Source organism: Apostichopus japonicus, chromosome 2 (genome assembly GCF_037975245.1).
Source record: "Apostichopus japonicus isolate 1M-3 chromosome 2, ASM3797524v1, whole genome shotgun sequence".
Taxonomy (NCBI): Eukaryota; Metazoa; Echinodermata; class Holothuroidea; order Aspidochirotida; family Stichopodidae; genus Apostichopus; species Apostichopus japonicus.
The window spans coordinates 26365193-26383571 of NC_092562.1; the positions used below are offsets into that span (position 1 = coordinate 26365193).

The following is an 18379-nucleotide window of genomic DNA, read 5'->3' on the forward strand; positions in this document are numbered from 1 at the left end:
TCGTCGTCGGTTGAAGGGTATAGACAAATATTCAAGTTGATGAATCCAGTGGTACGGGCTATGTTTGGTGAAGTCGAAGCTCTCTTGCGGTTGCTCCTCGTCTCCTCCGCCAGTTCGACGGAAGCCGAGAGATATTTTAGTGCTTTGAGGCGTTTGAAGACAAGGCTACGGAGCATATTCACCGCGCAGGGACGTCGTTAGAGGGGGTGTGGGTGTGTCTCACCCCAAGCCATGGTAAAACTGACGCTAGTTGGAAAATTGGAGTGCGACAGTCGGAATTTCCGACTGTCGCACTCTAGTTTATTTAGGCCTTTTCATGTAAATTTTTTTAAAAATTTCGGTCAAAATTGACCTTTAACCTGTCATATTTACCACGTTTTCCTTGCCACTTTGGGAAATTGTTTCTCGCGATTCTTATACTCCACCGTACAAAACTTCTTATGATTTTGGATACTACAAAAACATGCCTAATAGAACTACCGTCATAGGCGTAAGAGCCCAATTTGTTTTGTGGGAGGGGGGGGGTTATAACGACTTGCCCGAAAAATATAACCAAAATTTTTTGCGCGCTACGCGCGCATCACACATATCACATATCATACAGGCATGCATCGGTTTTTACATCGCATGCAAATAGCATACAATCATTTTCCGTCTTATTACCCTTCCGCATTGGTGATAATTGTTGGGTAATAATAATATCAGTATAACCACTGAAAAACACATTGCAAATTATCAAAAAGCTATCAGCATATTCCCGGAATTTCACAAAAATATTTGGTTGGGGTGGGGGGGGGGCAATAAGTTTTTGAAATGAGTGCCAGTGGGTACAAATGTGTCGCAACAAGTTCGTAACAGAAGTGCAGTCGCGAAAGATTGGGTTTTCTGACTGACACTGACCGTATCGTTGACGAGTAGCTGGAGGGTGGAGGGTACAAAGCAGCAGTTGGAATTTTCTGGCTTCAAACCGATTTTCAGCCACTACACCCCCCCCCCCCCCAATCATCAGGCCTTAGCTACGTCCCTGGGTACATGGTAGTTACATAGTACGTTCCGACCAGAATTCACCCGATAACCAGATGCAAATTCACCTAGCAACCGAGGTTACTTGCTTGAGGACTCCAACGAACAACCACTGATTTATTTTCATGCCTTCATCACTTTAGCCACCACTCACATGGGACCTATTCTAAGTCTGACGATACATGCGCATGTGTGAGGTCCTGAAAACATAATAAAAGTGGTTTGTCCTGCTATCCTTGTTTTCAAATTTCATGTAAATGTATTCTCGTAGACCTATAGCAACCTGGTTTAACATGCTGGCGCCAAATTTGCGCTAAGCTCGCTATGCGAACTCGGATATGGGCTGTGCCTTATTAGTTAGTTATTTAAATTATTAATAATGGCGTATGAGGAAATGCACCATTTTGTGGTATGACTCCCAGGACAGAAAGTCGAGAAACTCAAATGCAGTCGCGGCGGATAACTTCCTTCGCCTATTTGTCCGGGAAATTTTGGGACATCGTTCCTATAGACCAGGTGTGGGCAACCTGCGGGCCACATGCGGCCCGTCAGTGATTTTTTTTGCGGCCCGTGAGTTGTCTCAAGAAAAAAGAAAAAAAATCAATCTATTTTGCATCATCACCAAAAACGAGGTAGCTGCTTAGAATTTATCTGCACTTATGATGCTGTCAGGTTGGTCTATTATCACCATTAATTATCAACAGGACTGTATTGACATTATGGTTTTGTGAATACAGATTAAGTATACACACCTATTGCTTGAATGTCCTCGGAATCAAAGGTTTGAAATCAGCAGCAGGCCGTTGGTTAGGTGCGGCCCTGTCAATCTTTCACTTCTAAAATCTGGCCCATTCATTCAAAAGGTTGCCCATCTCTGCAATGGGTCTATATCTTAGGCCCTGGGGTCAGTGGCGTCGTGCCCATTGGGGCCCGGGGGGCACAGCCCCCCCCCCCCAAAAAGATCAAAGGTGTCATAAAATTTTGTCATAATTTAAAAAAAAGTGTTTTCGAAATCGAAAAGTAGACTAAATATTCAATTGCTCTTTGATGGTCGTTGCGGATTTTCCACACACCTCAAAGACGACATATCGGGATTAGTAATGCCATTACCTTTGAATATGTTTGTCCTAAGCTCGCGTTTGATACAGTCTCAATTAACCTGGAAAATAATCACTTCGTTATCGCGCGTTTTACCGTAGGTTTCGCTACTTTTACTTTCTCTGCCCATGTTTTCAAACGGCATGGCTTTTTCTTCACCCAGTCACCACTTCTCACGGGCATGGGCGGCAAGGGCGGCGGAACCGGGGGGCACGTGCCCCCACTTTTCCCCAGGTTAAAAATGTGCCCATTTTCTACATAAAAATTGAGGTGTCTCAAGTTAGCAAGAGGCCAGGGAACCAGAATGAACACTCGGGAAGGGCCTTTTCCCGGCCATCTGAGGGGTTTGTAAAACCAAAAATTTTCTACTGCGCTCTGCGCCAACCGATGGTGGCGCTCCGCTCAGATAGTCGTGCATACAACTTTGCAACTCCTGGCTACGCCTCTGACTCTTAGTGAATTTCTGTGGGTCAAACTCAAAGCTATTTCGAATGAAACAAATTTGTTGAGATATTAACAAGAAATAAACTCTAATTCGGAAGATTCCTACATTAGCAATTAGCATGATTTCGCCTCATTTTGTCTCAAAAGAAAACTTGTTCCTTGTTTCCCAATTTGCACATTGAATATTGCAGTGCTAGTATGCATATTTTCCTTGAGGGGGGGGGGGGGGGCGTTGATGGAGTGATGTGTGTACACAAATAAGATAATACAATAAGAGTTGTAAAGGGTACTAAATATAAGGCTGCATCAGTCCAATCGAATTGCTGCAAAGTGCCCTTTGATGTCGGTGCCCCCCCCCCTCAGATTAAAAATGCTTCCGCCCCCCTTGATGGGCGGTGATCATGGATCAGCCAACACGAAAATGTTTCGATATCTTAAATGTTGGGCGGTTCTGGGAGACGAGGAATTGGTAAACTTAGGAATAAATGGCGATCACTTCCTTCGAGAATATTTCAAAAATAAAAAATTGCCGGAAATTTTTATCAATTTTAGGGGTGTTGCTTTCTGCCATAATGCACGGGAGGTGCCGTTTCCTGCAATCTGAGGGGTCTGCTAGAAGAAAAATTTTCTTGTACGATGCGCGCTAACCGATGGTGGCGCTCCGCTTAGATAGAACTTGCGGCCGGAATACTCGAATCGATTCCGTCCCCCCACGTTTCAAATCGGATTGACGCCCCTGCTGGGCATGAAGGTATTGCCAGTGCTGACAACCATCAGTGGCAGAAGTCAGTAGTAAAATAATAATACCAGCATATATAGGCCTAGTACTGTGTAGTTGTGCTAGCACGAACTTACTTTGAACTGCTTATTTCTTCCAATTTCAAGGATCCGAAATTGTATTCGTAAACAATGTCTTGAAAGCTAACATCATAATTCATAAACACACGGTCCCGTAATATTAATACACTGCACTGTTGAATACTTATAATTATATCTCTAGGCTAAACACTGTGGTAATATGCTTACACATGTTCATATGCAATTAACCACGATAGGATACGTTGATGCCGGTGATCAAGAGCACCCTTAAAATATCACTTTAATTCAACCCAGAATGCTGAAACAACTCCGAATTGAGCCCCAATTCATCTTTAACTTGTTTTATACCATCGACCGAACGATGGAGGTAGTACCTTCTTGAAAACGGAAAATGTGCAGTTCGATAGTTGAAAGGTTTTTACTCACGTTTCGTTTGTATTTTTCAAGCCGGGGAAAAGAAATTTCCGAGTTCATCCACATCGCGAGTCCGACATCGTCGCAAACAGATATTTAATGAATATTCAACTTCTTTTCTTCAAAGTTTTGACAGAAGAAATTCGATTGCTGCTTTATGAATATGTATTAAAACGGATTTCAGAGGATCCAAGCTGCAGTGTAAAGTGAAATCGAGTAATGGTTGGAGCTCCCATAATGCATTTCACCGCTTTTGCCATGTGTTTAATAACGGTCAAAAGTCGCACTCTGATTTCTGTTAGTACCACTACACAACTTTCATACCCAAAATTGTTTGCGCGCTTCGTGATATTTATACATAAATGTATAAATATATATATATATATATATATATATATATATATATATATATATATATATATATATATATATATATATATATATATATATATATATATATGTATGGTTACTGGTTGCTAAAGGCCTATTTTTCTTTTTTATCGGCAAACCACATTTCATTACGGATGCGGTCCGTCTAGCTAATTCATTTCGAAATAACAGTAAAAACAACTTTCGGTTATTCTGTGACGTTTTTTGGTGATATAAAGTTACAATGTGTGTCACGGTTAGAAACGCGCGTAGCGAGGAACTTGCCAAGGGAGGGGCGAAGCTTGTAGGCCAAGTCTAAGCGTGCGCAACCATGGGTTGGCGCGAAGCGTAAGAGAATATTTATGCCGAAAATGCCTCCCAGATCGCGGAAAATGGCACTTCCTAGGCCTTGTTAGTTGCATCTAAGCATTTCCTATTTTGAAATTAACAGCAATATCATTAAAATATATATATATATGCTCAAGGGGGGGGGCGGGCGGTCGCCCCTTCGTCCCCCCTTTGGCTACGCGCCTGCGGTTAGAAATCTTGTAGGACACAGGTCAAATAGAAACCCAGTGAACCCACATCGATGTGGATTATATGTATGATTTTACGTACTTACACTCATGCACAAGAGATGTACAGACATTATGATAATAGCATGAGTGACAAATTGCTATACTGTCACAGGTCACAGAAACGACCACGAAGACGCATGCAGCATTTGTTGGATGAAGTTTTAGCCACCGCCAAATATGATTTGGATAAATACTCTCACGCATTATTTTCTATTTATAGCTACAAGAAAATAATTATGCCACCAAATATTGGGGGATATTAGATTCTTTATTCCCCCACCTGGGGGACATGTCCCCGCCCCTCCCCCTCCCCCAGATCACCGCCCATGACACTACATATTCTAACTATACTGTCTTTAGTTTCTTTAGAGTAGGTATGACAAAGTTCAGATGTGTCGGTTCTGACGTGTCAATCGTTGAAGTTGTTTATCAATTTGTTGCGATTTCCGAGGAAGGTTCTAGTTTCAAGACTTAGAAGTATTTTATCCTATAGCCTACATTAGCCAATCAGACTGCATAGTGCGTGAAGCAGTGAAGAGCATTTCCTTTGTCCGACTGCAAGTCTGTATATCACGATAAATTTCTCTAAATTCCCAAAGAAGAAAACGGTCCATTCATCAAGTCGTCGATTTTACGATAAAAATGTAAGGTATTGTCGTTATCTAATCCCCTCCTTATTACCACAATATCAATAGACTGCTAGATCTTACGATTAATTAAACTTGAAAAGATATCGAAAATAGGAATTGCTACCAACTTGTCAAAACGCCGAAAATCGGAAAATTACCAATATTGGTGGTGCATGAACTAACCGTGACAACGAATTAGGATTAAAGTTCTTCTTATGTTCCAATGTTTCGCAAATTTGCACCCGACCTTTGAGATCATGTGCACGCCGCCAACAGCACCTGATCATATGACAAAGGTTAACGTACTTAAATCATCTTAAGGGTGGCGTCACCAAAGAAGGTTGTGGGAAGACCGAGGTGAGGAGCTGCGGGGGGGGGGGGGGGTTGTAGATCGAGACTATATGATAGAAGTTTATAAGTTCCATATATATTCCATATAGGGAATTGGTTTGACGATTATCAAGGAAAACATATGAAAACAAATTCCAGTGCGGTAGTCGTTGTTGGGGAGGGGCAGGTGAAGAAGCAGTTTCTTATGAAACTGTCTAACCCCTTAACACCCACTCTACGTCACCCAACCCTGAAGTACAAAACCCCACACACTACTTTCCCTACCCATTACCTCGTATATGTGATCTTGATATCAGCGGGAACAGGGTCATGTGTGAATATGTTATTATTATCAGACACGTACATGCGTGAGAACGTACATCGATAAACATTTTAATAACAGTATTAAACCGACACTTTGCACTGTGTATACAGACTCACCCTTGACCTACCCCAAGAGCAAAGGAGGTGGAGTATAAACTGAAACATTCTATGTAATATATGTGAGAGGAAAAAAAATGTGTTTCTTTTAACCCATGCTTGTATCATGCCTAGAACCATGCATCAACTGGACTTTTGTTATGTCATACGTAATAAATGCGAGCACGTCTTCCTGATGTGAAGAAACTTGGCAAGTCATTCTAGGCTGATTAATAGTGTGTTTAGTGCTTGCTACGATCCTGTGATCTTATCTGTGATACCGCATAGTATCAAATCCCTGCTTGGACTTGTGAATCGAACCCACCACATGCTTTTTTTTTTTAATTCGTAAGAAAATGGGGGAAATGGAAAACAAGAATGGAAACGGATGAAAGCAAAAAAAAAAAAAAATTAACCACAAAACCCGAAAAATGAAGGCCTATTTGAAAACTGCACATTGAATAGAAACATAGCAATGGAAGAAGAAAGAAAATAATAAAAAACATCCAGAACTGTATTTGCCTGCAAATACCCAGTATTGTAGTGCGCGTTCGTGGATGCTTGCAGTATTAAGAAGAATTTGGTGGTTGTTCATGCTGTTAGTTTTTGAACGGACAACACACCAGGGAGTGTAGTCATATATGTACCTACAAAGTTAGGGTTCTCTTGAGCGACATTTCATGCTCAGAATAAGATAGCTTCTGACACTGCAAATGTACAGAGACTATGTGAAACTTTAAGTTCCAACGTCCAGTCATGTAGGTGCTTCACTTGGCCAGTATTGCCAATATTTTAGCGCCTAAGCGCACTACATTAACAAAACCCCAACACAACTAAACAGACCACCGCGAACGTTTTGGACATCGAGCCTAATCCTAAGTTTATCAAACTGTGGAGACTCTGTCTCTGTCCTTTTCTTCTCCACCCCTCCCCCTCCCTGTGCTAAGTGGCTGGTGGCGCACTGCCTTTTTATTGCAGGCTTGATTTTGCCCGCCTATACGACTCACCTTCCGTCCGAAACTCTCCAAAAGCCTTAGTCTAAATGGCGGTATGTTTAAAGTTCTACATGTGCATGTTACATGTGATTCACACAAGGTGTCTAGAGTATCGTATTCCGATGATAGCAGTCATAACGAACCCCCATGTTCATGTTTCGGCATTTGATCCTCGCGATCATGTGTCTAGCGCACACTACAATATTGTCATCTTAGCAATGGCATCGTATTTTTCTCAGATACCTAGTTGGAACTGTGATTCTTACGACAGTGTGTTTATAGTGTTGCATTCAAATTCTTACAGTGATATAATAGTCGGAAACGTTCTTAACATCAGACATGTGATGCGAAACCCCGGAATGTAGAATGTTCCCGATAGCTCACAAATGTTGCCAGGGACGTTAAACACTAACGAAGAAAACAAACTGAATTTGACCTTTATCCTGATTATATGAATGTTTTCCCATGCTTCACCGATATGATTCAGGACCGTGATTAGGTTACTGGAGATATTACCGTTTTATTGAACACCGTCCTGAGAGAGGGGTCCCGAGAGGGGGGGGGGGGGGTGGGGGTAGGTGCCCTCTCTGTGTACAAACCTGATATTAGTACCATATTTGAATTCTATAACCCTGATTCTAGCAGCTATAGCTATATATTTACCTATAATTGCAAGTTATGCACATTAGGCCGTCGCTGAGTGGAAATGTTCGTTTCTTTAAAAACTGTTTGCGACAAAGTAGGCCGATGCATAATTCCGCAGTGCTGATAACAATGACAAGGAATGAAATTATGTTAAAATAGAACATACACTACAAAGCGCTAATTTGAAAAGCTCCTCACTTGATTGACAGTTAAGAACCCAATAATCAGTCGTGAATTTTTAAGAGCATGTTTCTACGAAGTTAATGTCGAGCAATATGATACACGTCAGGAATCATTTCGACTCCAAGCATTACGAACCTTCACACAGTGAAACGTTTACTTATCATAACATCGCATGGGGTAATCTCAAGCAATTTGATCCTTCAACACAATGATCACGTTTGTAACATTCATATATCAAAATCATCTCACAAATTATAAGTGAAATATTCATTACAGAGAATGCAAAACTGTACATACTGCAGACATATAGGCTACACTAAGAAGTACCACTTTTACCGCTACGATAACAGAAAACAATAACCTACAGTCGCCACGTATATATATACCGCTATGATTTCAAACAATTTCAGAGTCGGAATAAAGAAACAGGTTAAAATCTAACAATTTTAGCTATATAAGCAAAAGAAGGTTGAATGAAAACCGAAACTTTTCAAACACTTTGTGCACATGCAGTGATAAGCGATCAAATTGTCACGAATCAAGAGAGATCATAAGGACAGTGCATGCTTGGATGTTATTCACTTGTCAAGCAAGAAATGATCACTTCCCATCAAAGTCACCTGCTTAGGAATCCCAGGCACCACCCCTCCCCTATACCCACGACGAGACAAACTGTAAAAATACCGCCAAGTGGCCATAGGCTTTCGGCGTTGGAAGAATATTGGGAGGACGGTGAGTTAACGATGGGTGACAAGAACCCTGCGCCAGCGGATACGATCAACTACCCGGCTAGCTAAGAGGGAAGGGGGAGGAGACACGAAAATGAAAATGAAAAGGACAAGACACATACAGAATATCCACAGATAGTTAAAACAGGTGTGAGCACGGTTCAAAGACGCTCACAGTGGTGGACTTTTTAGTTGTTTTGTGTTCTGTTTTTGTTTTCTTTCATGGTGCAATTTGCTGAACGAATCAGTTTCCAATGTGAAAACAAAAACTCCCCCACCCTCCGATAATACTGAAAGCGTTTTGGCCAACCGTGTAAGCAGAAGTTATCAGCATATTCGTGCGATCGTCGGCGTCCAATGGTACCCGAGTTCAGTTTGTTGGTGGTAAAAACCTGTTTTTGCATTCTGTCTAAACATTCCGATCAACTTTTATGCGAGGTTTCTATTATAACATTTCAGGTAATAAATACCCGGTGACTTTTGACACGGTTACAGAACGTGACAGAATGTAGCAATAATCAATGCTGGATTTAATAACTAACATGAAATAAAAATTTGCCCTACGAATTTATGTTCGCAAGTGGCGTCATTAAATAGTTCATTGATAAATCGTATTTTACGAGGATTGCTTAAAAAAACACTGCCAATTTTGCTCTGTACATTCGGTTAAAACTATGATAAAATTTGTTCTAGGCTATAAAACGGTGAGAATCAAAGCGAAACATTTTTAACTTGAGGTACACTAAACTGAACACTCTCCATATCCGGCCACTTTCCTGCCTTAAACCTATAGGACCAGCGGCGAAACGACAAACTTGGGCGGAGGAGGGGGGTTGGGAGGGGGTGTGTGGAGGGGGAGTAGAGTATGTATGTGAAAAGGAGCAGATGGGTTTCTTTCTTATTATTAGAGCCACTTTGAGTGAGGATAGTTTAATTCATCTTGTAAGCCGTTTCCCCCTACATCAAACAAGAAGTCCGAAGATAAATTAGACAACATAACATGATGACATTACAACATCAGCAGAATGGGTACAAGTATTTAGTCTTAGACTCGGGCATCATTGATGGTCGGGGCACGGGGACTCGAAACCGCCCTTTCTCGATCATGGCGTTACGTACGCCACTGCTTAACGCCGCTTTATTATTGCGCACTTTCTCCAGGAGGTAAATATGTACTCCTGACACTGACTCCAAACATCGACAGTAATATAATCTGTTCATCTGTTTTTGTCTTGCGATCTATCCTTTGCATTGGTTTCCACTCATAAGAAATCAGTTCTGTTATAGGTAAAGTTAGTACAGTTAAACAAGTTTGTCGTTCTTTATAATATGCATGTAGATAAATAATAACCAAATAAATATAATCTGTTCATCTGTTTTTGTCTTGCGATCTATCCTTTGCATTGGTTTCCACTCATAAGAAATCAGTTCTGTTATAGGTAAAGTTAGTACAGTTAAACAAGTTTGTCGTTCTTTATAATATGCATGTAGATAAATAATAACCAAATAAATATAATCTGTTCATCTGTTTTTGTCTTGCGATCTATCCTTTGCATTGGTTTCCACTCATAAGAAATCAGTTCTGTTATAGGTAAAGTTAGTACAGTTAAACAAGTTTATCGTTCTTTATAATATACATGTAGATAAATAATAACCACAGCCTATACACGTCTACGTAACACAGGCAGGATGACTATATACCACTATTTAGTTCTTCAGATAAGGTTACCCAACCTTTTAATGAATCAGACGCTCCCCAAATGTTGCTACTGCTGAAGGTCTCCTTGATTCATTGACGTTGTCATGTCGATCATAAATCGCTGTGAGATATGAACTAATGTTTTGACAACTTGAAGATAAATTGGGATTTCTGGATGAAACCCTAGATCTCTCTCGCTCTATGGAGTCGTCTGACCATAATGACACTTGGCCTTATCATGTCGTAGCCTGCACCTCCCTTGACTTATATAATTCCCCATACGGAAATAAACTGTCGAAAACAAGCAAATACTTATACAACTAAGTATATATTGAGCTTCGAGTGTTTAGATCTGCCTACGTGCATGATGTTCTTTCACTTATCTTCAGTAACTGTCAAAGTTAGACAGAAATTTAAGTTTGCTTTATCATGCCGTTTAATACGCTGCTGGTTGCGTACCATTTCAAAAACTGATCATAAACTGACCATTTAGCCCGTAGTTTAATTAACGCAATATTGAGTATCCTATTTCCCTTTCCAAGGCACGTTCCCTCAAAGAGTTCACGTTGTTGTAAGTTGGCTAACAAACTAAGGATTATAACAAATGATTCCGTTCGATTCTTGTACACAGAATTCAATAGGCTATAATCTCGTTCTAAGTATGCATGTGATAAATATCGGTGGTTGATTTGAAAGTTGCCATACCTGGCACAGTACCGATGGTTGACATACCTTTTGAGACATCAGTGTAGCAAACCATCAATGTTTTAGACTTAATTTTGACATCAATGTCTTAAGTTTGCAAAGAAAAGTACTGTAACTGAACTCTTAACCAAATTTTTGACTGGATTTGTTATTATTACTGTACAAACCCGATACAATGAAGTCCATTAACTTTCAAATTATACTACTGAAAATTCTGCTGAAAATATGAGAAAAAAAAAACATATTCGGTTAGCTTTTACATAAATGAAATATTTCTGGCAAAAAGTGTCCGGGTGACAAACAAATGATGACGAAATCGGATTCATAAGAATTGCCGACCATTTTATTTTCATTTTGTGACAATACAAAGGGTCAGTATTGCAGTGGTATTTTTTTAAAGCAAATATTCAGCAAATTTTGTCAAACCTGTGGACCAACTAAAAACCACTGTCATACTGGCCAAACATCAATGCGCTGTGATAGCCAAAGCTATCTGCTATCACATGGTTGGTATACCAAACCAGTTAAAAACTATTCTGTCTACGCTCTGGCTGCCTTTGAAAGGATCAAATTTTGTGTGTAAGTCAATTGAACAATTGATTTTGGTACGTTATCGTCACACTTTTCACGGTGTTATTGCAAATAGCATGGTTGACTAACTTTAGTGAGGGCAGTATACACAATTAACCTTCCTTATTTTTTGAAGGTGTTTCGTGCATCGGTAGGCTACTGCTGATTATACTTGCATGAGTTTATATCTTAGTTTTTTTACTTATTTCTTTATATCCACCTACTTTGTCAAGATAGGTGAAATCCATTATAATTAAATTTCATAATGATTAAACCACCGAGAGAAAGAATATTGACCTTTTTCCACACGAAACGTCAAGTTGCAACTCTGGAATAATTTTATATCAAGTTATATCTGACTTTGTAAGGCAATAAAAAGGCTTGACATGGCCAGATTAAATCAAATATAAAGCCAGATCTGGGATTTCGGTAAAAGTGAACATTTACACCATATTTTCTCTGTACCATGAGAATTAGTATACCTAGATATAAGTAAAGTTTGCCCATGGGAATTAAATTGAAAACCATTGACATATTGTCATTCACAAAGATTAAAACTCGTTTTCACTCCTCTTACTGAACTTTCTTTTGTGAAAGCAGGCCTATCATTGATTTTAATTGAGGTAAGTGAGTAGGCGAAATTAACCAGAGAACAAAGTATGAAAACACTGTATACATGATATATTCAAAAGAATGCTAAAACCATATATCACAATGATGTATATGTTGATATTTCTTATTGTTTCGACTAAACATTTTCTTTGTTTTTATGTGCCTCATATTTCAGCATCAAATTAAAGTTGATATGATCCTCCCACGAACTGCACGATGTGTCTGACTTCCTTTTCCAATGACGTGCCGATAGCTGAAAGGGTCAATTAGTAGAGGGCTAACGGAAGATATATATTGATATATATATATATATATATATATATATATATATATATATATATATATATATATATATATATATATATATATCAATAGCAGATAATAGATATGCATAAAAGTATATCAATTTAACTTCCAATGTACGGGAGAACAAGACTATACTGCTTATCATTCACAGTACAGACAGCAATGAGCAATACTGTAGAAAACCAGTCAGAGGATTAAAGGAATACCAATCATAAACAACATTGCCTTTCACCAGTTACTACAAGATAATCACTGTAACTATTTAATGCACAGGGGAATGCAAATATGGACAGAAAATAGAACTAAACTTTGAACTGTGTTGGAAAATCCGAATGATTGATTACGAATCAGGTATGATAATGGACTTACGCAGCAGAGAAAGAAACTTACGCCAAAAGATTGCATGACCTTCTAACCCCTTGAAAGGGAATATCCTAGAAGAGTTACAAATGCCTACTACACAATATATGGATATAGCAAATAAAACACCATCCAAAGCAAACACTACTTTAAGATGGGGTACTATCTCTGAAGTTGATTAACTTCTTCATTCACAGTACAGAGAGCAATGAGTAATAATGTAGAAAACCAGTCAGGGCCTTATTAAACAACGTTGCCGTTTACCAGTTAATAATACAACAGATATGTAACCCCTTTCACTTTTTAATTCACAAGGGAATACAAAATTAATATGGACAGAAAATGCAATTAAACTATCATCTGTGTTGTAAAATCTGAATGATTGCTTACAACAGGGATGTTAATGGTCATATGCAGCAGAGAGAGAAACTTTTGCCAACAGATTAATGGAACTTCTAACCCCTAATAGGGAATATCTTAAGAGAGTTACAAATACATACACAGTGTATGGTGACGTAAGTGCAACACAAAATGTAAGGACCATTCGTTGTGTTTGGTGTTAAGTTTATTTAGCCTTCTTCATTAGACAAAATTGAAGGTGATGTTAAGACGTTATTTTTTGTCAAATAAAGTGAACCACAGAATTATAAACTAAAAACATCCGTCCATTTTGTCCGTAACCACACATTTTAAACTGGGTAATAATGTTTGAAATAACTTTGTTGTTTCAGGAAGGCTGTGGGCACCAACGTTGCCCAATTTGTTAAGGAGAATCCCCTGAAGTGTACCAAACCTTTCCGAACCTGTTGAGCCTAGGCCCAGACAGGAGGCCAACTCAATTTTTTTCTCATTTGTGATTCAACAAGCTCACCAGTTTGGGACTTCATCACAGTTGCAATTGACAGACTTTTTAGTTTTATTTTGTTTTTAATCTTCATTTTGCCCTTCCGTTAACAACATTTTAATTTTTTTTGTGAAGGGCTAGTATATAAGGTGCATGGTAAGCCCACAATTAGTTCTCTGAATGTTTCTCTGGCAAATGTGTGAGCATTCATAGATTTCAAAGATTCAGAGGATTGTAGACAGGTACCGTAGCTATTACTTCAGTTGAAATATCATAAACCCCCTCCCCCACCTAATATCTTAAAGAGAGGAGTTTGGACATTTTGGCTATCACATTTTGTTAGCTTAAAATAAAAGTGGATATTACTTGAAAACTTTGAAAATTACAGCTGCTATTTTGACCATTCAAAGACCATCTTACTCAGAATTTCACACACTTCTATGAATGGGAAATTTTAAGAAGCAAATGAAGGTATGTTTTATTCATTACTGCTATGTTAGTAATTAAAAGGTTTAATTTAACCTTTAATGGATGATTAATTCTTTAAAAGGGATTCAAACTCACTAAACTCACTTTATATTTTAATTTTTTTTTTTCATTTATCATTTTACATGATTACTTTATATGTTCCCAATGCATCTGTTTAAAAATTGGACACTCTTAGATTGTTTTCAGACGCCACCATTATTTTGAACTTATTAAACTCTGCAATAAGTACCCTATCATATGAAATTCTCTTAGGAGGGGAATTGTTTGCAAAACCAAATTGAATAGTTGTGATCCAATTCCCATAGTTAGAAATATACTTACTAGTGCCTTAATATGAATTGATAATACATATGTACTTAGTTAATTTCCTTCCTTTACATAAATTGCTATTCTAAACCTAATAGTTTTGCCACCCAGAGGGTTGACGGGCTTAGATGTACATATGGTAGAGCGTTTCATTTTCATCTGTCAGGAATTTACCATCGTGCTGCAACTTACCCGTTTAACAGTCATTGACAGTAGTATCCCAGTGTGATTGTTGTTCTGCATATATTTTTTCACAGATTTATAAAGGCACCAAAACGAGTTCGAAAATGATGCATGTTTACATATAGCAAATTGAAATTTTTAGATTACGTTATTTGCAAACACATTTTTGAGGTATTGCAAGCACACTCTGATACATGTTTCATGGCAATAAATATAATTATTTTAATTATAAGAAAATCACATTTGTATGAGGGGAACATACAAGTGGGGTGAGCGAATCATTCATTGCATATATTTGTGCCTTATTATTTTGTAATTTTGCTTCTGAAACTTGGCATCATTTTCACTGTTTAATATATATTGAATACCATAAATTGCTGTCTTTGTCCTGCTTTACGAGAGAGTATTCTCGAGCTTATAGCTGTGGGTCTCAGCTCTGGAGGGGGACAGAATTGCACGTCGTTTCATTTATCTGTACATATCTCACCATGTCGAATTTACAGAATCCTAAGAGCAGTATCAAAATATGAAGTTTAATAACATATCATTGATTTTGACGTATATATTATACTCCAGATGATAATTATTTGTCATAATTAGATCTAAATGTAAAGAAAATAACTGCAGTTTGCAGAGATTTTTGCTAAGACTACGAGTTGTAGTAAATGATGACGTCAAACAAAAAAAGTTTGGCACGGAGACATTGCCACAACACACGTTTCTGTGCGTATGCATCACGTATAATTCATCGCCGAGTTAACTTTGTTGTGTACGTAATGTCGTAATGCTATTGCATTTTACCACAGTTTAAGTATTATTTACAGGTAGAGTATTACATACTTTAACTAATAGGGAATGCCGTATAGTATACTCTTAAATGACATGTCCAATGTAGCAATGTCGTTGGTATAAATTTGGCTAAAGTTCGTACTAGACTTCAGTTGTAGTAAATGCAATAAGACACAAGACTGTGTGCATGCTTGTGTGTGGACAAAAGTGTGTTGCAAATTTCTAAACAGTAACATCAATTTACTTCAAACTAGGTGGGTGTGCGCTAGAGGATGGGATGAAAGTGCTCAGGACTTATGTAGTCATATGATAAAAATTCTGGTTAGAGTCTTATAACCTTTGCCCTAAGAGTAACTTTTTATCACCTTATCATCACATAAAGTTTGGTTATATCGACGAAGATAAACATCCGATCAACTTTTAACTTATACATGCAAAGTATGATGTCTTCAGTTGCAAATTAAAGGCTACGCAGCCAGATGCTATTGCATTTTACCACAGTTTAAGTATTATGTAGAGTATTACATACTTTAACTAATAGGGAATGCCGTATAGTATACTCTTAAATGACATGTCCAATAATTTAATGTATCAATTACTTTCTCAAAACCAAAGAAGACATTTATTTATTATGGGATATACGAATTTCTTTTCCATTAATTCTGTTTGTTGCTTTATACTGTTTTCGAGAATAAGTGTCCTTTTTTGTGTCGTAAATGTAATCGTTTATATAATTTGTAAGTAATCCGAATAAAAGTTTGAAATTGATTGTTCATTTGAAACGAAAGATAGCAATAGTACATAAAACAAAACTGGAATTTATTACCACAGAGTTTATTGTTTCCTGCGTAAAACTACCCAGCGTTATATAAATGTCTGTCAATGTAAAGAAAATAATGAATTAAGCAAATTACGGCGACAAAGAATAAGAAGAAATTAATTAATATATTAAAACAAATCTTTTTCCCTGACAGAATGTAGGAATAGTAAACTGTCACATCACTTTGAAGGCTTCACGTGTGTTCACGTCGAACTGCTGCACATCGCGGCTGGTGTTTCTCTCATGTAAAGTCATCTCAAACTTTGGAGGATACAACACAACAAGTAACCTTTATAGCAAAACCATCAGTAATACCTCCATTTCTGAATGACTGATTTCATTTGATACTTTAAAGTACTAATATTTTTGAAGGTTTCATTTTTCTTTAGAACAATTCTAACTGAGATGTTTAAGGGGATTGAGCAAATTCTCATTTACAACTTTTAGCTTCTTCTTTGGGTATCCATAATTTTTGTTTGCTGTGTGTGCAAGTTTTACCACATCATAACATCATATTGGAAATAATGGAAAATAATTTGTTGAAAATACCAAAGTAATCTTAACATTAAAAAGCAGATAGGTTAATATAGAAATGCACAAATGAAAATATATTTTTGATGTTAATATAAGTGACGCTCTTAAACTCTAAAAATTAGATTGACTTTAATATCTTATACGCTTTAAATTTAGTTACAATTATGCAATATAGGAAACCTTTCCGAAATGTTTTCTCAAACTTGTTTGTACCTTTAATCAGTTTCATTAAATAATAGAATTCCTAAAATATCAGCTACTTTTGGCTGTGCAGAGTAGCAATGGACAAGCCATCACCTGCGAATTTAATATGTAATATGTTCTATACTTTGTACCAGCTTTGTATCTCTGAGCCAAACCCGACATTTTACGAAGGTATTTTAATTCTACATTTGTTCAGATATTCTAATTAGGTTAATGGAATTCACATACAAGCACAAGAACAAACATGACAAAATTTCGTCTTACAGTAAGAATCATTATGGTGAAGTAAATAAGCAATTGAAATATTAAAATGAGGGATAAAGTGTATTACCTAGTCATATATTACAGAGAAAACTACTTTGACTAAATTCTACGGCAACATTGTGGAGATATATACAGAAATTTACATCATCTACCCAAGTGCAAAAAATGCAGCCTAGTGTGAACTGGTATAGTTGTGAACTCCATCAGAAGAACCAGCACAGTGTGACAAATTTGCTTTGAGTCCTGTATTGTGAAGTACTTATATTGAGTTTCATGGCAGGACTTGTCTCTGAAGGCTCTATCCACTGTTGCTTAAAGTGGCATGCCAATTTACCCCTAAATAATTCAGTAGTAAATATAAAAAGTAGTAAATAAAATTATTCTTTTCTTACATGTAAAATAATCATATAAAGAGACACTACAAAAAAAAAAATCTTGACTTTTGTTTACATCCAAAGATAAAAGAGAAAATGTGACAGTTTGAAATTAATAAAAACAAAGGTAAATCTATTCAATAGATCACAGAATAGTCATCTTGGTTGTTCAAGTAACACCGCAGTAACTTCAGACACAGAGTGTAATTATCCTGAAATAAAAAAAAGGAAAAATTTAGAAAAAAAAATTAACACTCCTTGTTTGTTGTAGGTCCTAAACTGACTGAATTTATCGTGTTTAAACTCAATCTTCAAACGTATCAATCATAACGAGAAGAATAATCAGTAAGAATAAAAAACATAAATGTTCTCTAGGTTTCCAACAATATATGTAGGCTTCAATGTCATGTTTCTTAAGTAGTTTAACATGTATGCTAAACATAACTCTATGATAGCAAGCTACACATTAAAATACTAACCTGTGATAGCATGAAGTTTACATTTTTCCTTCTCAATTTCTGCACAGCCAGGTATACATCACAAGCGCCTTCTTTCTCCAGACATTGAATTTGAGTTTTAGCTGTAACATACACAGCACTGACACCAACTCCATTTCTGAAATGAGATTTACAAAAGACCAATTTG

General features: G+C 37.5%; 2 protein-coding genes across 3 annotated transcripts in view; both read right to left on the bottom strand.

The window, feature by feature from the left end:
• The window catches only part of LOC139984175 (uncharacterized), a 260085-nt gene that overhangs the window by 14175 nt on the left and 227531 nt on the right, over window positions 1-18379 (bottom strand). The window lies entirely within an intron of this gene.
• LOC139984187 (uncharacterized) overlaps window positions 16379-18379 on the bottom strand; it is a 62538-nt gene continuing 60537 nt past the window's right edge. Inside the window, exons 29-30 of one of the 2 annotated variants that reach the window (XM_071997983.1) lie at window positions 18214-18349; window positions 16379-17946 (exon numbers count right to left, since the gene is read on the bottom strand). In XM_071997983.1, coding sequence (XP_071854084.1) covers window positions 17872-17946; window positions 18214-18349 — 211 coding nt within the window. In that variant the 3' untranslated portion in view covers window positions 16379-17871. The remainder of the gene's footprint in view (window positions 17947-18213; window positions 18350-18379) is intronic. The other variant, XM_071997975.1, reaches the window with a different exon arrangement.